This window comes from Neoarius graeffei, chromosome 2, assembly GCF_027579695.1.
Source record: "Neoarius graeffei isolate fNeoGra1 chromosome 2, fNeoGra1.pri, whole genome shotgun sequence".
Taxonomy (NCBI): domain Eukaryota; kingdom Metazoa; phylum Chordata; class Actinopteri; order Siluriformes; family Ariidae; genus Neoarius; species Neoarius graeffei.
In genome coordinates, this window is record NC_083570.1 from 66720537 (window position 1) to 66746905 (window position 26369).

Genomic DNA, 26369 nt, shown 5'->3' on the forward strand with positions numbered 1-26369 from the left:
TATATACATCAGAAGCTTGCGTGACAAGATAAGTAAGGGGCTCGGGGGCACAAGGTCAACTCGCCAGATAAGGAGTCGTTTTTATTATACATGAAAGAGCAGACCATACACCCCCTAGAACAGGAGGAACCAGGAATGTGGTTTCAGCGAAACTAGAAGGTACAGAGAAAATAAAAGAGTATGTTCTCGCGATTATGCACGTTTACCAGGGTGTGAAAGGGTCATAAGTTCAGTACAGCTATGCACGAGAACACACATACAATCTTACACTTGGTCATTTATTTATTGAGGAAAATGATCCAATATTACATATCTGTTAGTGGCAAAAGTATGTGAACCTCTAAGATTAGCAGTTAATTTGAAGGTGAAATTAGACTCAGGTGTTTTCAATCAATGGGATGACAATCAGGTGTGAGTGGGCACCCTGTTTTATTTAAAGAACAGGGATCTATCAAAGTCTGATCTTCACAACACGTTTGTGGAAGTGTATCATGGCACGAACAAAGGAGATTTCTGAGGACCTCAGAAAAACCGCTGTTGATGCTCATCAGGCTGGAAAAGGTTACAAAACCATGTCTAAACAGTTTGGACTCCACCAATCCACAGTCAGACAGATTGTGTACAAATGGAGGAAATACAAGACCATTGTTACCCTCCCCAGGAGTGGTCGACCAACAAAGATCACTCCAAGAGCAAGGCATGTAATAGTCGGTGAGGTCACAAAGGACCCCAGGGTAACTTCTAAGCAAGTGAAGGCCTCTCTCACATTGGCTAATGTTAATGTTCATGAGTCCACCATCAGGAGAACACTGAACAACAATGGTGTGCATGGCAAGGTTGCAAGGAGAAAGCCACTGCTCTCCAAAAAGAACATTGCTGCTCGTCTGCAGTTTGCTAAAGATCACGTGGACAAGCCAGAAGGCTATTGGAAAAATGTTTTGTGGATGGATGAGACCAAAATAGAACTTTTTGGTTTAAATGAGAAGTGTTATGTTTGGAGAAAGGGAAACATTGCATTCCAGCATAAGAACCTTATCCCATCTGTGAAACATGGTGGTGGTAGTATCATGGTTTGGGCCTGTTTTGCTGCATCTGGGCCAGGACGGCTTGCCATCATTGATGGAACAATGAATTCTGAATTATACCAGCGAATTCTAAAGGAAAATGTCAGGACATCTGTCCATGAACTGAATCTCAAGAGAAGGTGGGTCATGCAGCAAGACAACGACCCTAAGCACACAAGTCGTTCTACCAAAGAATGGTTAAAGAAGAATAAAGTGAATGTTTTGGATTGGCCAAGTCAAAGTCCTGACCTTAATCCAATCGAAATGTTGTGGAAGGACCTGAAGCGAGCAGTTCATGTGAGGAAACCCACCAACATCCCAGAGTTGAAGCTGTTCTGTACGGAGGAACGGGCTAAAATTCCTCCAAGCTGGTGTGCAGGACTGATCAACAGTTACCGCAAACGTTTAGTTGCAGTTATTGCTGCACAAGGGGGTCACACCAGATACTGAAAGCAAAGGTTCACATACTTTTGCCACTCACAGATATGTAATATTGGATCATTTTCCTCAATAAATAAATGACCAAGTATAATATTTTTGTCTCATTTGTTTAACTGGGTTCCCTTTATCTACTTTTAGGACTTGTGTGAAAATCTGATGATGTTTTAGGTCATATTTATGCAGAAATATAGAAAATTCTAAAGGGTTCACAAACTTTCAAGCACCACTGTATATTAGCTACAACAGCAGAAAACTACATCACTCCTGTCAGCCAAGAACAAGAGTCTGAGGCTATCATGTGCACAGACTCACCGAAACTAAACAGTTGAAGACTGGAAAAAGACTCAGTATTTTTTTAATCTTCAATTGTCCAATTTTGGTGAGTCTGTGCATATGATATCATCAAATTATTGGTCTTGGTTGACAGGAGTGGAACCCGGTGTTGTCTTGTCTTGTCGCCCATCTACCTCAAGGTTCAATGTTTTGTGCATGCTGAGATGCTTTTCTGCTCACCATGGTAATTAAAAGCGATTATATACTTCCTGGCAGCTGGAACCAATCTGGCTATTTAATTTGACCTCTCTTATCAACAAGGCATTTCCACCCACAGAACTGTCGCACACTTACTTACTTATTTATTTATACTATTCTCTGTAAATACTAGACTATTGTGTGTGAAAACCCCAAGAGATCAGCAGTTTCTGAAATACTCAAACCAGTCCATCTGGCACCAACACCCATGCCACAGTTAAAGTCACAGAGATCACAAATTTTCCTATTCCAATGTTTGATATGAACATTAACTCATTAATTGAACCTCTTGACCTGTATCTGCATGATTTTATGCATTGTGCTGCTGCCTCATGACTAGCTGACTGGATAACTGCATAAATGAGCAGGTGTATAGGTGTTCTTATTAATGTGGATGGTGAGTGTATATTTCTGTTTGTCTTTTCCTTATATGTCTTATATGATGCATTATTATCTTTAAGTGCATAGCAAACAAACAGATTATTGCATACATGAAGGATGGGAATAAAAAGAATCTTAGCTTTGAAACATTATGCTTTACTTCAGAAATATGCCAATCCAAATGTGCCTATCAGATATACTAGTCATTAAGTAAGATATAACTAATTATAACAATGCAACTCTTAATATATAATTATTGAATATATAACTACCCTGGTGTCAATAATTATACCCAAATTGTTCATTAATTTGCAGCTATTTAAACACAGGCCTATATGTTTTTGTGATCACAGATGTTTAATAGTTACAGTTTCACTCTGCGGAACAGCAGCTTCTGCAGCAGCAATTCTAACAGCATAACAGAGGGGGGCATTGCTGACCAGTCGTGAAATTACTCAAAACACTGTACAGCTAAAAAAAATTTTGTTGTTGTTGCTTTGTTTTGTACCTATGAGCTATACTATCTCAAAACAATATTTCATACAACACACAGTTTTAAAATAACAGTATAAGCTCATTTTCCATGGAATCAGACTAAATGTTTATGAATCAGGTGATATTTATATTTGATTTATTTAATAACAAATAATTATTCATCTTTACTATTGAACATATTAACTGAACACTTTACCACTGGTCCAAAATGGTGAAATGCTAAGAGCTGTATGACTGGAAATTAAAGTTTCCCCTTCTGCATATGCAACATCCATCCATCCATTATCTGTAGCCTCTTATCCTGTTCTACAGGGTCGCAGGCAAGCTGGAGATCGCCAGATCATCACAGGGCTAAAACAAGTCGCCAGATCATCACAGGGCTAGCACACAGAGACAAACAACCTTTCGCACTCACACCTATGGTCAATTTAAAGCCACCAATTAGGCTAACCTGCATGTCTTTGGACTGTGGGGGAAACCGGAGCGCCCGGAGGAAACCCACGCAGACACGGGGAGAACATGCAAACTCCGCACAGAAAGGCCCTCGCCAGCCGCTGGGCTTGAACCCAGGACCTTCTTGCTGTGAGGCAACAGTGCTAACCACTACACCACTGTGCCACCCCTGCAGATGCAACAATAGTTCAAAATAACTCGATATAATTAAAGGGCACATGGTAGAGTGCATACCTCCACCAAGCCACATATTCAAATTGGCATCAAAATCTAATCAATTGGTCCTTGGCCCATGACCCACCTTTCAAAATTTCATCAAAATCCATTCACTACTTTTTAAGTTACATTAGGAACAGACAAATAAACAAACAAAAAAAATGGAGGTGAAAACATAACCTCCACCAACAAAGTTATAAATAGCTATAAATAGGTCTCATCTCATCTCATCATCTCTAGCCGCTTTATCCTGTTCTACAGGGTCGCAGGCAAGCTGGACCCTATCCCAGCTAACTACGGGCGAAAGGCGGGGTACACCCTGGACAAGTCGCCAGGTCATCACAGGGCTGACACATAGACACAGACAACCATTCACACTCACACCTACGGTCAATTTAGAGTCACCAGTTAACCTAACCTGCATGTCTTTGGACTGTGGGGGAAACCAAAGCACCCGGAGGAAACCCACACGGACACGGGGAGAACATGCAAACACCACACAGAAAGGCCCTCGCCGGCCACGGGACTCGAACCCGGCCGTTCTTGCTGTGAGGCGGCAGCGCTAACCACTACACCACCGTGCTGCCCCCGCTATAAATAGGTAGTAAGTAAAAATAAATAGTAAGTTAATCTGAGCGCTTTTCAAACACCTTAGTTACAAAGACCTTCACAATATTTAGTATACCACAATTCTTCACATGAAACCCATAAAACAATAAAATTGCCCAGGAAGCAAAGCACAATGATATGATAAATCATAATAGGATGAAAAAACATCAGCAGTCAATCGTTCATGATTTGAGGCCGGAATATACCCTGGATGGCATGCCAGTCTATCGCAGGGAACTATGCACACATATCAGACACTCATTCACATCTATAGGCAGTTTCGCATATAGCCAGTCAACCTACTGGCATTTTTTGGGTGAGAAGGTTGGGGGTTTACTTTTATGAGCAGCATGGGGGACAGCAGATAGGGTTGCCACATTGCAGCTACTATTCTCTTGTTCTCCTGTATAGGTTTCCTCTAGATTCTCCTATTAGAAATCATCCTATTATGAATTCAAGAACCAATAAAGCAAATTTTAAAGTTTTTTAAGACATTTCTTAAATATACTCACCGAATATGATAATGTCCCAGGAGAGACTATTTCAAAATGTAGGGACAAGGTCAGCAAATGCACAGTCCTCCATTTGTTCAGATTAGTCCTTGGGAAAAGCCAGGAAGATGTAAAGGGTCCAGCTGACCCTTCCCAGAAGCCTCTGCGCCAAGTACCGAGTTGCTATTTTCACATCCATGGATATGTCACTGTTTTAAAAACAATCCGCAACAATTCGGGGACATCCTAAGCCAAAGATCATAAATTATAATGTGAAATTTAAGATATTTTGTCAAAGTAGTTATTTTTAATTCTTTCGACTGATCCATTCCATTTTCATATGGTTATTCCATTGTAATGGACCAGAACCTGCCTCAGTCGTCTCACGGGTGGCCATGAAGGAAAGAAAATATCAGGCATATTCTATTCACAACTTCCACGTATACATGTAGATGAAGAAAAGGTTTAAGATGGATTTCAAAGGGATCACTAACAGTGAATTTGCAAAGGTTTTGCTGTACAGAAGAAGAAGCAGCAGCCTTTATTTGGTCACATGTACACTCAAGTACAGCAAAATTCCTCCTCTGCATTCAACCTATCTGAAGCAGTGAACACACGCATGCACACACAAGTCAGCAATGAACACACACACATACCCAGAGCAGTGGGCAGTTATTGTACAGGGCCTGGAGAGCAGTTGGGGGTTAGGTGCCTTGCTCAGCCATGATACAGAGGGAGGGGTAAGTGCTGTTCATTCACTCAAATCCCTTCACAATTTTCCTGTCGGTCCCAGGAATCGAACTGGCAACCCTTTGGGCCCAAGGCTGAAAGCTGAAAGCTTGCAGAGTAGCAGTCACATGCTTAAAAAAAAAACAATAAACTGAATTCTGGGACGGCTCAGTCAGCCCCTTTAACAGACTTCACATTATGCAGAAAAATAGCAATTGTGACATATATTTAGGAGCTTCTCTGCGTAATTTTTGTTTCACAAACTCCAGCCATTTAAAAGGAATCTTAAAATTAGCTTGTAACCAGTGCAGAAGTAAATGTGGAAATGTGGAAACGCTGATACCTAATGACTTATATGACTTTTATATTACCATAGTGCATGGACATGTGATCTGTCTTTTTATGATCTTCAATATACACTGTCTGGACAAAAAAAGTCACCATTTGGATTTAAATAACTAAATACATAAGAGCCTTTGATTGGATAATTACAGCAGTGATTAGTATGTTTCAGCTGGCAACAATTCTTTTAACCCTAACTGATGTACAACCCCAATTCCAAAAAAGTTGGGACAAAGTACAAATTGTAAATAAAAATGGAATGCAATAATTTACAAATCTCAAAAACTGATATTGTATTCACAATAGAACATAGACAACATATCAAATGTTGAAAGTGAGACATTTTGAAATTTCATGCCAAATATTGGCTCATTTGAAATTTCATGACAGCAACACATCTCAAAAAAGTTGGGACGGGGCAATAAGAGGCTGGAAAAGTTAAAGGTACAAAAAAGGAACAGCTGGAGGACCAAATTGCAACTCATTAGGTCAATTGGCAGTAGGTCATTAACATGACTGGGTATAAAAAGAGCATCTTGGAGTGGCAGCGGCTCTCAGAAGTAAAGATGGGAAGAGGATCACCAATCCCCCTAATTCTGCGCCGACAAATAGTGGAGCAATATCAGAAAGGAGTTCGACAGTGTAAAATTGCAAAGAGTTTGAACATATCATCATCTACAGTGCATAATATCATCAAAAGATTCAGAGAATCTGGAAGAATCTCTGTGCGTAAGGGTCAAGGCCGGAAAACCATACTGGGTGCCCGTGATCTTCAGGCCCTTAGATGGCACTGCATCACATACAGGCATGCTTCTGTATTGGAAATCACAAAATGGGCTCAGGAATACTTCCAGGGAACATTATCTGTGAACACAATTCACTGTGCCATCCGCCGTTGCCAGCTAAAACTCTATAGTTCAAAGAAGAAGCCGTATCTAAACATGATCCAGAAGCGCAGACGTCTTCTCTGGGCCAAGGCTCATTTAAAATGGACTGTGGCAAAGTGGACAACTGTTCTGTGGTCAGGCGAATCAAAATTTGAAGTTCTTTATGGAAATCAGGGACACCGTGTCATTCGGACTAAAGAGGAGAAGGACGACCCAAGTTGTTATCAGTGCTCAGTTCAGAAGCCTGCATCTCTGATGGTATGGGGTTGCATTAGTGCGTGTGGCATGGGCAGCTTACACATCTGGAAAGACACCATCAATGCTGAAAGGTATATCCAGGTTCTAGAGCAACATATGCTCCCATCCAGATGACGTCTCTTTCAGGGAAGACCTTGCATTTTCCAACATGACAATGCCAAACCACATACTGCATCAATTACAGCATCATGGCTGCGTAGAAGAAGGGTCCGGGTACTGAACTGGCCAGCCTGCAGTCCAGATCTTTCACCCATAGAAAACATTTGGCGCATCATAAAATGGAAGATACGACAAAAAAGACCTAAGACAGTTGAGCAACTAGAATCCTACATTAGACAAGAATGGACTAACATTCTTATCCCTAAACTTGAGCAACTTGTCTCCTCAGTCCCCAGACATTTACAGACTGTTGTAAAGAGAAAAGGGGATGTGTCACAGTGGTAAACATGGCCTTGTCCCAACTTTTTTGAGATGTGTTGTTGTCATGAAATTTAAAATCACCTAATTTTTCTCTTTAAATGATACATCTTCTCAGTTTAAACATTTGATATGTCATCTATGTTCTATTCTGAATAAAATATTGGAATTTTGAAACTTCCACATCATTGCATTCCGTTTTTATTTACAATTTGTACTTTGTCCCAACTTTTTTGGAATCGGGGTTGTAGGAAGTAGCTTCTTGTTTCTTAAACAATCATGTCGGAAGATGTATCCCCTGCTTGTGGAAAAGATGTTACTGTGTTTCAGAACAGTCAAACTATTGGTCTGCATCAAGCAAAGAAAACATCTAAGGAGATTGCTGAAATTACTCGAATTGGGTTAAGAACTGTCCAACCCATTATAAAACCTGGAAGGATAGTGGGAAACAATTAACTTTGTGGAAAAAATGTGGTCGGAAAAAGAGCTTGACTGACCATAATCAGAGATCACTTAAACACTTGGTGAAGTTGAATTGTAAAAAAAAAAAAAAAACCTCAGTAGAACTCACAGCTATGTGTAATGGTCAAATTAAGATCATTTCCACGCTCACAATGTGATGAGAATTCACAGGATTGGTACGGCTGTGTGGCCATGAAAAAAAAAAACACTTGCTCATGAGACTAATCAGGAGAAAAGGCTTCAATTTGCTAGGGAGCACAAAATTGGACTCTGGAGCAATGGAAAAAGGTCATGTGGTCTGATGAGTCCAGATTTACCCTATTCCTGAATGATGGGTGATTCAGGGTAAGAAGAGAAGAGCATCATGCATAGTGGCCACTGTACAAGCCCCTGGAGACAGTGTTATCATCTGGGGTTGCTTCAGTTGGTCAGGTCAAGGCTCAGCAACATTATGGAGCAATACAATGAAGTCAGCTGACCTAAATATACTGAGTCACCAGGTTATCCCATCAATGGATTTTTTTTCCCCTGATGGCACAGGCATAAAATCAGGGCTCAAATAGTGAAAGAGTGTTTCCGGGAGCATGAGGAATCATTTTCACGCATGAGTTGACCACCACAGAGTCCTGACCTTAACCCCACTGAAAGTCTTTGGGACGTGCTGGAGAAGACTGTATAGAGTAGTGCGACTCTCTTTGCTGAGATCTTGTCTTGTCATCAAGACAAGATCTCAGGGGAAAAAAAATGCAAGTCTGGATGGAAATAAAGGTTGTGACATTGCATAAGGTGGTTGAAACAATGCCACAGTGAATGTGCACCATAATCAAAGCTAAAAGTGGTCCAACCAAATATTGTGAGACTTCTTTTTTGGCCGGGCAGTGTATCAGACATTACATAACAAGCTAAATTATGAGGAGCTTTCCCGCTTTTGGTTTATATCTACAAAGCCGATAATATAATTTATGGAGCTGTAAATTAAAGTAGGACATAACAGTGATAATAATAAGTAAGCATTGCGAATAAGTAATATAGTTTATCACTGCTTTACAAAAATTTCAAAATTTCAAACTATATTCCTTCAGTCAAAGAAGTCTTAATTTCAGTCTATATAATCGTGTTCAAGGAAAATGTGTCCATGTTCCCATGGGATGGGATGCCAGTCTATCACAGAACAACATGCGCACGCACACGCACACACACACACACACACACACACACACACACACACACACACTTAGGGATAATCTAGTGTATAATCCACCTACACAGCAAAATCCCCAGTGTTGAATTAACACCCAGAGTGTTGATTTAACACCCTACTGTGTTTATATAGGTCCAGTTGGACACAAATTAACTCTGAAAGTGTTAATTCCACACTGAGGAATTTGCTGTGTACCAGCATGTTTTTTAGAGTGTGGGAGGAAACCAGAAAACCCAGAGGAAACCCACAGAGATATAGGTAGAACATGTACAACTCTGCACAGACAATAATCCAAGATATGGACAGAATTGGGGACTGGAGCTGTGAGATAGCAACACTATCTTCTGCTCCACAGTGCCACCCCAGCTATTTAACATGATTCACTTATTTTCATGTTAACATTTCACATGTGCATGCCAATGTACCAAACTATACTTTTCCTTGTCTCTGAGGCGACACCATCAAGGGGTACATGTTTGGTACCTTTGGTGTGTATCCTTTATACGGGAATGTGTCTGTGATGCACCTTTAATTAGCTTTTAGAGTAAAGCTTTAAAGATACATAGCCTATTTGGACCTCTTAAGGTCCAAACAAATGTGACTGATATCAACATTGATATAATCAATATTAAAAAAAAGAAAAATCCTGGCTATTCCCAAATTGTTACTACCCATTTAAAAAATGTGGTGGTGGTGGTAGTGTGTGTGTGTGTGTGGGGGGGGGGGGGGGGGGAGGATTCCTCCAATTGCTGATCCCAGTTTAATCCCTGGTTACATATACAGTCCACACTCCAGCAGGACATTTTACTCCACTGCATTATTCTGTCAAGAGGTGTGCACAAAAGGTCACTCATTACCAACACATTTATGCATATGAACAACATTCAACAATACAGCTGTATGCCAATTATAGTCTAAAGAGATCAGCGCCGCCCTATACGCCACATGGCATGGGAAGGACTTTGATCCTTATATTATACACATTCAAAGATGCTTTTTTGTCAGTATACTTGTTAGATCATGTGAATTCTGTGATTCATCAAAACCCTAACCGAAAGTGTGGTGTCTGAGATCACAGGCAGGGCAGAACAGTGAAACTGACAATGCAGGGCCCCTGGGTGGAGGGGGGCTCTTCAGGGGTCTAGACTAAAAGTTTGCTTGTACAATAGAAGGGAAGGGAAGGGAAGGGAAGGGAGAGTTGAATTACATGTCAATCCTGAGCTCGAGATGCTGACCTCTTCTGCTCCTCAGACCTGCCTGATCCATCCTGATGCCCTATGTCTGGTTGGAGTCTCATCGCATCACTCCTGTGTTGGACGGCCCCATATGGACAGTTGAAAGTCACACCTAAAGGACACTCTGGACACTTACAGTAATGCTTTTATGGCTGAGGACTACAGTTGACTTGCTAACTTTAGGACTGCAGTTGTCATGAACAGTTTTGCATTCAAGTTTCCATTAATCAAGAGTTTATAACATCAACGAAACTGACTTCATGTTAAAACTGTTAATGTTATAGTCATGTTGTCTGTTGTTGCCCAAATGAGGATGGGTTCCCTTTTGAGTCCGGCTCCTCTCGAGGTTTCTTCCTCATGTCGTCTGAGGGAGTTTTTCCTTGCCACCGTCGCCACAGGCTTGCTCATTGGGGATAGATTAGGGATAAAATTATCTCATGTCTTAAGCATTCAAATTCTGTAAAGCTGCTTTGGGACAATATTTTTTAAAAGCACCATACAAATAAACTTGACTTGACTAGATAGATTGCATTTGCACACACGTAGAATCTTATATAGTCATCAGAAAGGAACTCAAAACCCAATGTGTTCAGAGAGCCTTTAAAGGTGTGCAGTGCGCAGAAATCTGTTCCACCCGTTTGTCTGAATGTGCACAGTTTTCTGTGATACAGGTACTGCAAAGGTCAACATCGCAATAACGATTAACAAAGAACCAACTGCGCAATGGAGACATCTAAGGCTTTTTCCCAAACCCAGTGTGATCACCTAATGAATAGCATCTAGTGTGTTTTATTCTATGTTCCCAGCATGTGCAGTATGCCATAATCCCGGTCTAACATCAGCAAATGAATAGCCTACACGAGTGTGTGGCGTTTTTCTAACACCCCCCTCCTCCCCTGTTTGGTTTTAGGTGGTTCGAGCTTTGCTGTGGCAACGTGACAGGTTTTTGTCCTCGTGTACGTTCACACAACAACAAGAAACACTATTTGGATTCGCGATGGCGTTTGATCGTGTGTCCGTCATTGTTTTGGGGCTTCGAACGTGCCCTTTATGGAACAGTTAGGAACACGCGGGGCTTTGTCATTGAAACGCTCGTCAGATTGTTTCCTCATTGCTCCGATACGTCAGTGCTCCAGCATCCTGATCTCTCTCTCTCTCTCTCTCTCTCTCTGGGAGCGCGTTCATTCTGCTCTCACATACCCGCTACCTGGGGATGGTACACGAGGCTGCAGCGAGATGCACTTGCACTGATTTGCGTTTTAATACCTGTGGCCAGCCGTCTGCGTTGCACAAAAACGCATCTGTTGTGGGAAACTTACAGGCTATGCACGCGCTTGCTCTTATCTAGCCGAACTCTGACCGCGAATCGCTCTCTCGTTCGTGCGCTAAACCAAAATGGACAGGTTGCATTCTTCCATGCGCAAGCGTCTGTACAGCTTGCCCCATCAAATCGGACAGAAATCGGACGAGGGCGACGCGGACGCGCGGAGAAAGAGCGTCCGTATGAAGTCGCTGGCGCCTTCAGTGTCTCCCGAGGCCGCGAGCGGTGAGCCAGACGCGCTCAGTGCGCTCAGAAGCAACGCAAACGGCGACTGCCGGAGGTTTAAAGGGAGCCTGTCGTCCGTCACCAGCCGCCACGGAGCGGACGCCGAAGCGCACGAGCAGAAGCGCCTCATCGTCGAAGAAGACGACGATGGTGGCGAAGACGGACTTCCAGAGGAAGATGGAGTGGCGGAGGAGGGCGCGCGCGGCGGCGCTGCTGGTTGCGCGGAGAGCCAGAGCGCGGCCTCCGATGAGCACGCGACTTTCATTAAGTTGGAGGGCATCGAGCAGATGGCGCCCGACGAAGAGCGCCTCTATCAGGGAGGGTTCGTACACCGGCAACTGGGCGCCATGCTGCAGCCCGGAGTCAACAAGTTCTCTCTGCGCATGTTTGGTAGCGAGAAGGCAGTGGAGCGCGAGCAAGAGCGAGTCAAATCGGCCGGGTCGTGGATCATTCACCCGTACAGCGACTTCAGGTAAGGATTCACCACAGGAGTGGGTTTCCACTCAGCCACCCATCCGTCTGTCTGTCCGTCCCTGCATTAATTACTATCACCACTACTATCAGCAGATCTCTTCCAGGTGTCCACACGCGTGTCACTTCTCACGGTTGCCATCATGTCACCACATAGACTATTTTCCACTTTTTTCCACTTGTAATGGTTTGTTTTGCTGGTAATTTGAAGCCGTTGTGCCGTAATCAGAGATAAACCTCAGTGTGATTAGTAATTACTGCCTGCATAAATGACTGACATGCTACTTGTCCAGTAATGGCAGACTAAAGCCCTGAAGAATCAGCATCTGACAAGCTAATGGCAGACCTGTTTGTATACTTTTAAGGAAAACCTTATAAGTAGCGGGCTTGTGTTAACAATCTCATCTCATCTCATTATCTCTAGCCGCTTTATCCTGTTCTACAAGGTCGCAGGCAAGCTGGAGCCTATCCCAGCTACGGGCGAAAGGTGGGGTACACCCTGGACAAGTCGCCAGGTCATCACAGGGCTGACACATAGACACAGACAACCATTCACACTCACATTCACACCTACGCTCAATTTAGAGTCACCAGTTAACCTAACCTGCATGTCTTTGGACTGTGGGGGAAACCGGAGCACCCGGAGGAAACCCACGCGGACATGGGGAGAACATGCAAACTCCGCACAGAAAGGCCCTCGCCGGCCACGGGGCTCGAACCCGGACCTTCTTGCTGTGAGGCGACAGTGCTAACCACTACGCCACCGTGCCACCTGTGTTAACAATAAAGTGATTATTTCTTAGCTCAAGATAAAGTGGCTTGGGAAAAAGTCAAGCATTATTATGTTTTGGACCAAGCAATAAGGAAGATGTTCATTTTTCCATTGAGTCCCATGTGTTGTGGGTGTCCTCTAGTACAACCCCAATTCCATAAATTTGGGACACTGTGTACAACGTAAATTTAAAAACGAATAAGATGATTTGCAAATCTTGGAAACCCTGTATCCTTTGTATAAATGCCAAACATGGCTATAAACCCAAAAAATAGTGCAATCAAAATCAGTTAGCACAATCACAGGTGTTATTAGGAGCAAATATTCAAAGAGATTATGATGGCACAATTTATTTAATGGATCTGTCCTTGTATAGATGGGGTAATTGTAACAGTCGGGTGATTGAAATGGACCACATGGCCTTAGCATGATTATAATGGACAACCTTTACTAGGCCGCCCAATTTGATTAATATTATGATAATACTCTGATTAATGCACTGTGATTGTTTTATTTTTTGTAGATATTTCAATAGGGCGGCACGGTGGTGTAGTGGTTAGCGCTGTCGCCTCACAGCAAGAAGGTCCAGGTTTGAGCCCTGTGTCCGGCGAGGGCCTTTCTGTGTGGAGTTTGCATGTTCTCCCCGTGTCCGCGTGGGTTTCCTCCGGGTGCTCCGGTTTCTCCCACAGTCCAAAGACATGCAGGTTAGGTTAACTGGTGACTCTAAATTGACCGTAGCTGTGAATCAAAATAATTAGTTTTCTTTTATTTCAGACATGTAAAAGCTTTTTACCTTTACCTGACATGTTTTGACGGTGTAACTTCCGTCTTCATTAGAGGGTCACCCGGATGTTGGTGTGTGATGTGCCTTTATAATCAGCTGATGTTATGGAGGTGTGACCTCCCTGTCAATATTGACAGGTCGGTCACACCTCCCGCTGTCAGTGTTGCCCCCTCAGGACGGCGCTCCAGGTGTGGGAGAGCATGTATGCCCCCTCATCCCTGTTTATTGTTCTTGGGCTACGCTTTCTGATTTCTATTGACTCCTTGATCCAACGGTGGTATCTGTTGTTCTCTTGCTGTATGATCTGAGCATTGTCCCAGTCCATTATATGATTTTCCCTTCTGCAGTGGTCCGTTATTGCTGATTTCAGGTTCTCTTGCATAGCTTTTTCTTTTATTGCTCTTGTTTGTCTCTGTTCTGTTTCTTTTTCACATTCCTTTTTATGTTCCTTTTTTCGTGTACTAAAACTCCTTCCTGTCTCCCCAATGTAGGTTTTATTGCATGACAGGCATGGTATTTCATACATGACATTACATTTACTGTGTTGGTCGAGTTTGTCCTTAGGGTGAACTAGTAGCTGTCGTAGTTTGGTGTGTGGTTTCACGGGTGTTTGTATGTTGTGTTTTTTCATGGCTCTTTGGATTTGTTCTGTAACTCCTCTGACATACGGTAGAGTCACTACTGCTTTACTTTCCTGTTTTTGGGTTGTCTGTTTTCTTCCTTTTTCCTGCGTCTTTTCTTTTGTTTTCACTTGTTGTGCGCCTTTGTGTATGGCCCATGGTGGATATTGACATGTGATCAGAGCTTGCCGTATGTGTTGTTCTTCTGTTGCGCGTTCTGTGGGGTCAGTTATGATTGATGCACGTTTGTAGAGTGTTCTGACTCAGTTTGTGTGCGATGGGGTGTTCGGACGTCCAGAGCAGATATTGATCAGTGTGTGTCGGTTTTCTGTAGATTGTTATTTTGATGTCTCCGTCGTCTGTATGATGAATTTTTATGTCCAAAAACGCTATTGATTTTTCTGTTTCCTCTTCGTGCGTGAATTTTATGTTGCCGGTGTCGTCTATAGAGTTGAGGTGATCTGTCAATTGTTGGGTGCGTCCGACTTTCACTTTCTCCAGGATGTCATCTACATACCTCCTCCATAATGTGGGCCTGCATTCTTCTGGGGCAAATGTAATAGCCTCTCTTTCAAGGTGTTCCATGAAGAAGCCGCACATTATAGCGGAGAGTGGGTCCCCCATCGCAAACCCCTCCTTCTGCCTGTATATTGTTCCGCGGAACTGGAAGTATGTGGATGTGGCAATGAAATTGAGCAGTTGACTGATGTCTTCTACTGATAACTGTGTGCGTTTCTTGAGAATCTTGTCTGTCTTGAGGCGCTGTCGTACAATTCTCAGTGTAGCTTCCACCGGTGTTTTTGTGAATAGGGAGACAACATCGTGTGATATTAATATTTCATCCTTTTCCACTTTTATTTTCCTGAGTTGTTCTGCTAGTTGTTTTCAATTTTTGCAATGTTGTTCTGTTTGGCCCAGTAGTGGTTTGATTATCTCCGCAAGCGCTTTAGACAGGTTGTAAGTGACTGATCCGATGCTGTCCACAATCGGACGTAACGGTGCTCCTGGTTTATGTATTTTTGGTGTGCCATAGATCCGGGGGGTTATGCTGGCTGTGGGTATTAAATTGTTGTATGTCTGTTTTTCAATTTTGTTGGCTTCCAATAAAGACTTCAGTAAAGCTTTTAGTTTTTTCTTCTTGTCCTCTGTGGGGTCTTTCTTGAGGATCTCATATGTGATGGTGTCTGCCAACATACTGTTCATTTGGTTTTCATATTGTGCTGTATCCATTATGACTATTGTTCTGCCTTTGTCTGCGGGTAAAATCATGATGTTTTTATTCTTGGCCAAACTTCTTATTGCTCTTTCTTCCTGCTTTGATATGTTGCTTGGTGGTAGTTTTGCGGATTTCAGTATTCCTGCTATTTTATTGCGTAATTCTGCTTTATGTCCCTGGTCCTGTATTCTTTCGCATGCCAGCTCCGTTGCTAGGATGAAATCCTCGTGTGGGATCTTGTGTGGTGTGACGGCATAATTAAGTCCTCGCGTCAGGATGCTGCGCTCTGCTTCAGTCAGTTTATGAGTTGATATATTGTGTATCCATTTCTTATTTGTAGTGATGTTGTTCTGCTCCTGTTGTCTTTTCTTGGTGATTAATCTTTCCAGTTTTCCGATGCGCCGAGTCTTCGTTTTTGTGAATTCCTTTTCGTGTATTTCGTGCAGGTGTTCTTGTATCAGTGTGTCCATTTCTTTGGTGAGGGGGAAAAGTTGTTTCCACTGTTTCAATTGTTGTTCTAACTCCGCGCTGATGTTTTTTATTTTGTTCGTTGTGCATCGTATCCTTTCTTTGATTAGTATCTTTTTTGCTCTGTCCACGCCCTTCTTTGTGTTTTTGGTTGGAATAGGAGTCTTGATATTTAAACTTGCCGGCGTAATTCCTTCATCTCGGCATCGCAGGTTGAATTTTAAATGATTTCTTTGGCGTGCCCGTTTCTCCATCAGTTGTTCTAGGCGGCGAAACTCTTTTATGCACTCTTTTCCATAACTTTCGTTTAATAAATATATTACGTTCATTATGTCTTCTTCTTAAATCAAAATAATTAGTTTTCTTTTGTTTCAGACATGTAAAAGCTTTTTACCTTTACCTGACATGTTTCGACGGTGTAACTTCCGTCTTCATCAGAGGGTCACCCGGATGTTGGTGTGTGACGTGCCTTTATAATCAGCTCGTAGGTGTGAATGGTTGTCTGTGTCTATTGCCGCTTTTCCACTACCAACGCGGCTGAGTTGGGCTGAGTCGAGCTGAGCGGGGCTGTTGGAGTTGCATTTCGACTACAACCGTGCTGAACCGTGCTGGCTGGAAGTGGGTGGACACATTGGGTGGAGTTAGCGAGAGTGGGTTGACGTCACGTGATGTCGTTAAGCGGCGCAAACAGTGACATCAGTGATCTTTTAAGCGGTAGTCTCACGACCCGGATAGTAAACAATAAACATGGAGGACATGGAGTCGTTAGTGTTGCTGGTCTTGGTTCTGTGGCTTGTTGTCACCTACAACGCCAACAGATACTGGCAAGAGCGTATAGATGAGGCGAGGCGCATAAGGCTTCAGAAATTCTCGTAATTCTTCTTCTTCCGGGTTTGCGGTGTTTACAGATCCCAGCGTGCTCGCGGGGCGTGTGTGGGCATGTGAGGACACTCCTCCTCACCAATCAGTGCACAGGGGAGTGTCTGCTCATGCCCCCAGCCTCACTCAGCTCGGTTTGGCTCGCTTCAGCCCCACTCCAAAACCGTGCGAGTTTTGGGTGCTAAGCAGGGCTGAAGCGAGCTGAGTCGTGCTGTTCTGAGATAGTCGAAACGCGAGCCGTGTCGGGCTGAAGTGAGCTGAAGCGAGCTGAAGTGAGCTGAAAAAGGGTAGTGGAAAAGGGCCCTGTGATGACCTGGCGACTTGTCCAGGGTGTACCCCGCCTTTCGCCCGTAGTCAGCTGGGATAGGCTCCAGCTTGCCTGCGACCCTGTAGAACAGGATAAAGCGGCTACAGATAATGAGATGAGATATTTCAATATACATACACTTTGGGGTCAGATACATGCTAATGGAAACAGAGTTGAATACAAATATCTTGAATCCAGTCTTATTGCCATATCATCATCCCTATCATCATCATTTGTATAAATGGTCTACCAATATCAGGGACACATGGAGAAATCCTTGAGATTGCTAGTTCTGACCTTTTTCAAGGAGTGAGTGTATCTTTTGCTGTATCTTCTCACTGATGTAACTAAAAGCGACATTTCTTCCAGGCTGTTTTGTTTACTATTTTAGCAGGAATAGAATTCATAAATAACGTATAATAAATGTGAGATTACTGACCTTTTAACTTCAGTTTTTAGTTTATATTGTCTTCGTACATGTTTATAGTTTACTAATTTACATTTAGAATCCTCTCACTCCCTTTCTGTGTCTCCCTCATGTGACCTTTTAATCTTACCACGTTGAGTGATGTGCTTTTTGCAGGAAGGTCCATTTCCTGATTTCTTTACCTGGTCCATGCACAAAATAGCCTGTTCCAAATATGAACTGCTGACAGGATAATGCTACTAGAATATTTATTGTGTGTGAACAGGTTGTCGGATTTCATCTGCGTGCTAAACACGTGGTTGGCAGAGCTGATGACTTGTGCTGGCAACAAGTAATGACAGTTTCCCAGGAGAGTTCATCAGAAGTGCTGGCATGGGGATTGGCAAAGGCAATTAGGACCCATAAAATTCTCAGCAGTACCAGATAAAACTGGAGAATGAGAGTGCATTTTTGGCAGATGAACAAGAAAAAGCTGATTATCACAAAGGCTTTAGTGCTGGATTCATATTCTAGCATTTTTTTTTCTACACATTGCCTTATTTGATAGTCTTTAAATCTCACTTTATTTGTCCAAATGGAAGTGATTATATCACTGTGGGCTATTGTAATATACTGTTATATACAGTATAACAGTGGCCAGGCCATTTATTTGGTTAACTGGATCTGCCCTGTAAACCTTACAGCATTAGAGGATAGCATCCATTTTGGGCCAAACATTTCAGCACTGGACTTTTATATTACTAGATTGTATTTAAATATATTTATTCCTGTCAGTGAAAATTGTTATCTCAATTAAAGTCATGCAGACAAAAAATGTCGTGCATAGAGGAAGCTTTTGTGCATGTGCAAATCTGCAGGTGATCTATTCCAGTTTGCATGATCAGTTCTACTGTACAGTGTCATGCCTTAGAATCATAGTCGTATATTTCTGACTTGTGAAAAGTCTATGTCAGTATGCATGTATACATTTCTGTATTGATGAAATGACCTTTTGATCTGTTCTTTAAAGATACTAGCCCCTTTTACACAGCCTGACCAAGGCAGGACTCTTACACCTTTATTCCTTTTTGTGTTCTGTGTAAAACATCCAAATGTGGAATGGGGCAGGTCTGTGTTGTTCCGCCTCTGAGCCGGAATGATCGATAATAACAGAGGCGGAATCAACGTCTGTTTAAAAGGGACAGCTGACATTGCAGAACAGGGGTGTGATGTTTTTGACATTGACATTTGTTTTTGACATTCTTGAGACCTGCGCAAATTCAAACACCTCCATCCACAGCGTCTAAGGTCCGTGCGCCATTCTGCCTCAAATCGCTTCCTACTTCACTTTCTCCTCCGACATATTTCTGATCGCATAGCAACTTTGCTTGGATTTGAAGAGTGGTACACACTTCAAAAAGTACACAGCTAACAAAAGCACCTCAACACTCAGTGTACCCAGTGTTATTGTTTCGAAAGCAATGCTGGTATGCTCAGGGTATTTGTATTTCTGACAAGTAGTGTATTATACATCACCCTGCATGCTGACGTTCTGCTCTGTTATACGTCACACATCTGGTTGTGGAACACAGGCACACTGTGTAAAAACACACACTGGCATGGCTTTATTTTTTTCATTGTAAATCACTAAAGCTGGAATATTGAGGGATTTTCTTAATGGCAATATTGTGGAATATCTGTATTAAAAAGACAACTCTCTTATGGTGCCAGATTGTTCCCGTGTCCGAAGTCACTCACTGCCCACTATATAGTGCACAATATAGTGAGTTCGCCATTTTGTAGTGATGTCTGAATGTATAGTGAGAATTATTACACCGTATATAGTGGACTCCTAGTATCACACGACGCATCGTGAGAAGTAGTGTACAGCTGATGGTCACTAACCAATACCATAATGCATTGCGGTCACGCTGAAAGAAAATCTGTAAAAGCTGTTTCATAAGGACCATTAAGTATTTTAGATTGAAAATAGCAGTAGTTTGTTTTTCCTTATGACAACAGGCACAAGACAAATTTATAAGTTGTGTTGCAAAAATGGCAATAATATTGTAGTGTGTTGGGGGTGAATGGATGGAGGAAGAAACACATTATAAACAGACATTCAAGTACAATTAAAAATAGTAAGAGAATAGAAAAAAGCTAAAATAGAATAAGACATAAAATACAAGAATAAAAGTTAGAGTTCAGAGTGAGGAATTAATCAAAAGCATCAAATTTGATTTAATAAAAGGCAGCGGCACAGAAGAAAGTATTCAGTCTTGATTTAAAAGAACTGAAAGATGCAGCAGACACAAAGTACTTTGTATTTATTAATGTGGGAAATACACTCAGTATAATATGGATTTATCACAAAAATACATGCATGTATTTATTATTTTGAAAATCCACCAGCCAACTGATCTGGCACGTTTTAATTGTGCGACAGTAATGACATAAATAGCGGCGCGGTGGAGCAGTGTCTGAAGGTGTTTTTTCATTTTACCAATGAGCTCACTATATAGTCCTCTATATAGAATTCCCTAGATAGTGAGTAGGGAGTAGTGAATGAGTAAGTGATTTCAGACACAGCTTATGTTTCTAGACTATGCTTCCCAGAGCGCATCACGGCCATTACCTGGCTGCCAGGGACTGCAACACTCACACACCATACTCATTGCTATGTACAGTCTCCGTACTCCTAATCCTGCAAACCACCATGGAGGTCATGCCACCCACACCCTAGCTACGTGGAGCTTATCGCTCCACCCCACTGCAATATGGAGGATATTACGTCTCCTGCCAGCTATGCTGGGGGTATCGCTCCCAGGATATCCTGTTAGCCCATAGGCCTGTATCAGCTGAAGGACACCTCACCAAGCAGTCCAGGACTCCCATTTGACTGTGTTGTGCTCAGTGGGACTCAAGCATTAAGGGGGGGGGGGGGGGGGGGGGGCTCCTTCATGATGGAACCAGATTATGCTTTCAGACTACACTTCCCAGAACACATCACAGCTTACAAACATGTCTGTCATGGACTACAGCTCCCACACACCACACTGATTGCCACTCAGCCGCAAGACGCCTCATCACGAACACCTCTTTTTTGTTACCACTAATAGACAGTTGCAGGAGAAGTGTCAGGAACAAAACAAGGGACTATACATAACGTTTCAAGTTCAATTCAACTTTATTATCAGTAATGCCATATGTGCAGGACATACAGAGAATTGAAATTGCGTTTCCCTCTTATCCGCGGTGCAAACAGTAATAAACATGAAATATAAAATATAGGTAAAAGATATAAACTTTAAAAAAAGGGGGGTATATTTACATACACAAGCTAAAGCTATTCTAAGAAAAGACAGTGGCAATCCAGAAAGTAATTTGTTGATCTTACCAAAGTGTTTGATACAGTGAGTAGGAAAGGACTCTGGCAAATTATGGAATGAGTCAGCTGTCCACCAATGTTCCTTAACATGGTCATTCAGCTCCATGAAAACCGTCATGGCCAAGTCAGGTACAGCAATGACCTGTCAGAGAAATTTCCAATCGCTAATGGCATTAAGCAGGGCTGTGTCCTCGCACCAACTCTCTTCACCATCTTCTTCAGCATGATGCTCCAACAGGCCACAGAAAACCTTGACGACGATGACGGCATCTACATCTACAAGTTGTGCTTTCTTTCTTTCTTTCTTTCTTTCTTTCTTTCTTTCTTTCTTTCTTTCTTTCTTTCTTTCTTTCTTTCTTTCTTACATCAGATACTGCACCGATGGCAGTCTGTTTAACTTAAGACACCTGCAGGCTCATACAAAGACTCAGGAGCAACTGATTCGAGAGCTGCTATTTGCCGATGATGCTGCCCTTGTTGTCCATTCTGAGAGAGCCCTGCAACGTATGACATCCTGCTTTGCAAAGGCTGCAAAGCTCCTTGGACTGGAGGTCAGCCTAAAGAAGACAGAAGTCCTGTACCAGCCCTCACCTAAGGAAGTGTATCACTCACCACACATCACTATTGGCCAGTCACAACTGAAAACAATCCACCAGTTCAGCTACCTTGGGAGCACCATCACATCAGACGCCAAGCTTGACAAGAAAATTGACAGTAGACTGGCCAAAGCAAGCAGCACCTTTGGGAGACTCTGTAAAAGAGTCTGGAACAACAGGAGTCTGAAAAAATGCACAAAGATCGATGTATACCAAGCAGTTGTAGTGACCACGCTCCTGTATAGTGCAGAGTCATGAGTCATCTACTGTCGTTACCTACAACTTCTTGAGCGCTTCCACCTGCGCTGCCTCTGCTCCATCCTAAACATCCACTGGAGTGACTTCGTTACTGACACTTAAGTCCTCGAACAGACAGAGGTAAGCAACATTGAGGCCATGCCCCTAAAAATACAACTACAATGGGCAGGACACGTCTCAAGGATGGAGGACCACTGTCTACCCAAGATTGTGCTGTACAGAGAGCTGGCCTCTGGGCACCATGACACAGGGGCCCCAAAGAAGAGGTATAAAGACTGCCTGAAGAAGTCTCTCGGTTCCTGTCAGATCAATCTCCGATGGTGGTCTGCCCTGGCCGCTGACCACGATGATTGGAGATGCACCATTCACCAGGCCGTCTCCTCCTTCGAAGCCAACAGACGAGACAACCTTGCTGATAAAAGGAGGAAGTGGAAGAATAAAGAAGCCTCAACACCCAACATGGACCAATCCCTCATCTGTAGGCTCTGCAGTCGGACCTTTTTGTCCCGAATCAGTCTTTACAGTCACCAAAGGGCTTGCAGTCAACGTGGAAACCCTCCCCCCCTTCATAAATCTTCACCCGCGAAGAAAAGCCAAGCGAAGAAGAATAGACACCGCTATTTAAGTGCTGGTCCGTGTTTGTTTTTTTTGTCTAGGTGCTGTAGTAATTATCATTTGTATGGTTGTGCGTTACTTTGATTGGTTTCATAGTAGTTCTTGTTTTGGAAGTTCATGCTTATGCTTATAGTTTTTGTTTTGCTTGTTTTGTTTGCACATTTAATAAATCATTTATACCTGCATCTGCCTTTGCTTCTAATACATACCAGATAGAAGGCCATTTTAATCCAACTGTCAATTTAAAAAGGAGTGATTGAAAGGCATAATGCACTGATGCAGGCTTTTGTGTTATGATGATTTTTCTGATGATGTGTTTGTGAGAAGCCAGTGTCTTTAAATAATCAGAATTTTGATTTTGTGTTTTGACACTTACAGTAATGCTTTTATGGCTACAGTTGACTTGCTAACTTTAGGACTGCATTTGTCATGAACAGTTTTGCACTCAAGTTTCCATCAATGAACAGTTTATAACTTCAATAAAACAGACTTCATGTTGAAACTATAATGAATTTCCTGGTTACACAGTTTTACTTTGTGACTATGTAGGACACTGTTATAGTAGCAAGTTATTTATAATCACGTTGTCTGTTATCACCCAAATGAGGATGGGTTCCCTTTTGAGTCTGGTTCCTCTTGAGGTTTCTTGCTCATGTCGTCTGAGGGAGTTTTTCTTTTCCACTATCGCCACAGGCTTGCTCACTGGGGATAAATTAGGGAAGAAATTAGCTCATATTTAAGGTCTTTAATTTTTTGTAAAGCTGCTTTGCGACAATGTCTATTGTTAAAAGCACTATAAAAATAAACTTGACTTGACTTGACACTTATTAGATTAAGGTTTCTATGAATTCAGTGATTAAAGGTCCCCTTGCATCATTTTTTCACTAATTGTGCGGTGGTCTCTAGTATGAATGAATGCCCTGTGAGCCGGTTTTGGTGAAAAAAATGCTGTGGTTCTCCTGTTTAAGGCTGTTCTAGTTTGGTGGAGGAGTGGGTGGCAGGAGAATGACAGGATTTCAGCTCTTACTCATTAATATTCATGACATGTAAACGTGTTACCTCTGATTGGCTAACAGCACTGTGACGCTACCTCCAGTGGGTCAGAACAAGCGGATGTGGATGTCTTTGTAAAAACTGTTTCAATTGGCTATTCTGGTCTCGACATCGATGTTTTGACCAATAACAATGTAGATGTGGCAGCGGGGGCATGGCCGAGCGTCGGTCTGTGAATGGAGGGCGGAGTCAGGGAAGGTAAGTGGCAGAATCACTGCGCCTGATGGGAATTAACGTGTGTTTGTGTGTCTTCCCCAGTGACCGCACCCTATAAGAGGAGAGGGAGAGCAGAGGAAGGGAGCTCTCTCCCCAACCAGAACGCTTGTGTGTGTGTGTGTGTGTGTGTGTGTGTGTGTGTGTGTGTGTGTGTGTGACTGGGAGGGAGTCATTCATTTGTTCATTCATTCATTTATTTATTTATTTGAATACCCCCTGCGGTAGCGGCTCTCATCAAGGCACGAGGCACGGAGCGGAGCTCGCCTTGGGGGGTGTGGGGGGAATAACGTCCCCTGGCTGGGAGCTGACGGGCCCTGGCAGCGCTGGTTCGTTCGGGAGAGGGCAGGGGTCGCTGGCTGCCAAGTCTGGGGAGGCTGGGACCTAGGGTTAGGGTTAGGTGAATTACGTCCCGAGGCGCAGAGCTAGCCTGCCCAGGGAGCACTCTTTCGTTCAGGAGACCACAGAGGCCGCTGGCTGCCAAGTCTGGGGAGGCTGGGACCTCCCCTGCCCGAGTTACGAGCGTGCAAAGTCGGGCTGGAGCCGCCATTGAAACGAAACTGATGCGGAGCACCACACCTCGGGGCGAATTACGTCCCGTGGCGCAGAGCTAACCTGTCCTGGGAGCACTCTTTCATTCGGGAGAGGGCAGAGGCCACTGGCTGCCAAGTCTGGGGAGGCTGGGACCTCCCCTGCCCGAGTTACAAGCGTGCAAAGTCGGGCTGGAGCCGCCGTTAGAAACGAAACTGATGCGGAGCACCGCGCCGCGCCTCAGGGCAAATTACGTCCCGTGGCGCGGAGCTAGCCCACCCTGGCAGCACTGTTTCCTTCGGGAGGGGGCAGAGGTTGCTGGCTGCCAAGTCTGGGGAGGCTGGGACCTCCCCTCCCCGAGTTACGAGCGTGCAAAGTCGGGCTGGAGCCGCCGTTAGAAATGAAACTGATGCGGAGCACCGTGCCACGCCTCGGGGCGAATTACGTCTATCTCCTCGTGCTTTCTTCCCGTGGGCGGTCGCAAGCCAAGGTGGGCGAGGCCATGAATGCTAATTTTCGCAGTGACGTAACTTTGTATAGCTTTTTCTGATCCGCTCATTTTTCCGACTATTTTCTTTCATAAGCTAATACAGGGAATGGGAGTAGAATTGCATTTTCACATGCAGCATGCATATGCAACTCGGAGTGAACTATGGTATTTCAAAAAGAGCCAGTATTAAACATTTTTGGTGGAAGGGCACCTTTAAGCACAAATTCAGCTTCTTGACATTTTCCTTCAGGCATGGTGAGCTAATATAGCGTATATAGGATGATTCAATGATGCCACTAATGTTTTCTGTGGTTATTGAATATGGGCAGTATAAATGTTCATAGCTAAGAACTAGCATTGCCAATATTTTAAGCAAGCTAGCTGGGCAAGGATATTCTGGGGCATTTTTTAAGGATTTCATAGAACTGAAACTATAAGAATACATATGACCAGTAACACCAACCAATACTTTAACAGTTATGTAAATATTCACACATCTCCTTACTCTTCTGGAGAAAGTTGTTGTTCTCACCACAAATGCAATTGTGACTAATAAATATATTTTTTGTGTTTAGGTTATAAAGGGTTATGCAGTAAATAGGAATGAATTTGTAGATACATCATACAACCATAAAAAGGAATTTTCTTAATTCACTGACATTTTAACACATACCTGGCCTGGGGTATATCTATCTATTTGGCATATCACTACAACGACATGCCCACTCCAGCCATCAAAGTTTCTAGGTTTCCCGTTGCTTTTTAACTGGATTATTATAGACGTTTTCACCTCTCAACCATCTACACATATGGGCAATTTGGGGTAGCCAGTTAATCTAACTGCAGGTCTTTGGACTGTGGGGGAAACTGGAGCACCTGGAGGAAACCCACACAGACACAGGGAGAACAAGCAAACTCCACAAAGAAAGGCCCCTGTTGGCCATGAGGTTAGAACCTGGAACATTCCTGCTGTGAGGTGACAGCGCTAACCACTGCACCACCATGCTGCCCACAGGGTAAATACAGTAGGCTTACTGCAAGGCTGGATAAAATTTAAAGAAAGATGAAATAAATAATGTGAGCTCTGTACTGTCAGTTATCTATACCGCTTATCCATCAGGGTCGCGTGTGAGATGGAGCTAATCCTAGCTGACTTTGGGCGAGAGGCAGAGTACACCCTGGGCAGCTAGTCTATCACAGGGCTACACAAAGACGAACAGCCATTCACTCTTATAGCCCTTTTCCACTACCCTTTTTCAGCTCACTTCAGCCCGACACGGCTCGCGTTTCGACTATCTCAGAGCAGCACGACTCAGCTTGCTTCAGCCCTGCTTAGCACCCAAAACTCGCACGGTTTTGGAGTAGGGCTGAAGCGAGCCAAACCGAGCTGAGTGAGGCTAGGGGCGTGAGCAGACACTCCCCTGTACACTGATTGGTGAGGAGGAGTGTCCTCACATGCCCACACACGCCCCGCGAGCACGCTGGGATCTGTAAACACCGTAAACCCGGAAGAAGAAGAATTACGAATTACGAGAATTTCTGAA

The 26369-nt window shown here is 43.3% G+C and overlaps 1 protein-coding gene across 1 annotated transcript in view; it reads left to right on the forward strand.

Moving 5' to 3' along the window:
• The first annotated feature begins 11607 nt into the window (after positions 1–11607).
• The window catches only part of hcn4l (hyperpolarization activated cyclic nucleotide-gated potassium channel 4l), a 57294-nt gene continuing 42532 nt past the window's right edge, over positions 11608–26369 (forward strand). The window contains exon 1 of the mRNA XM_060909080.1: positions 11608–12230. Within this exon, the coding sequence (XP_060765063.1) occupies positions 11608–12230 (623 nt within the window). The remainder of the gene's footprint in view (positions 12231–26369) is intronic.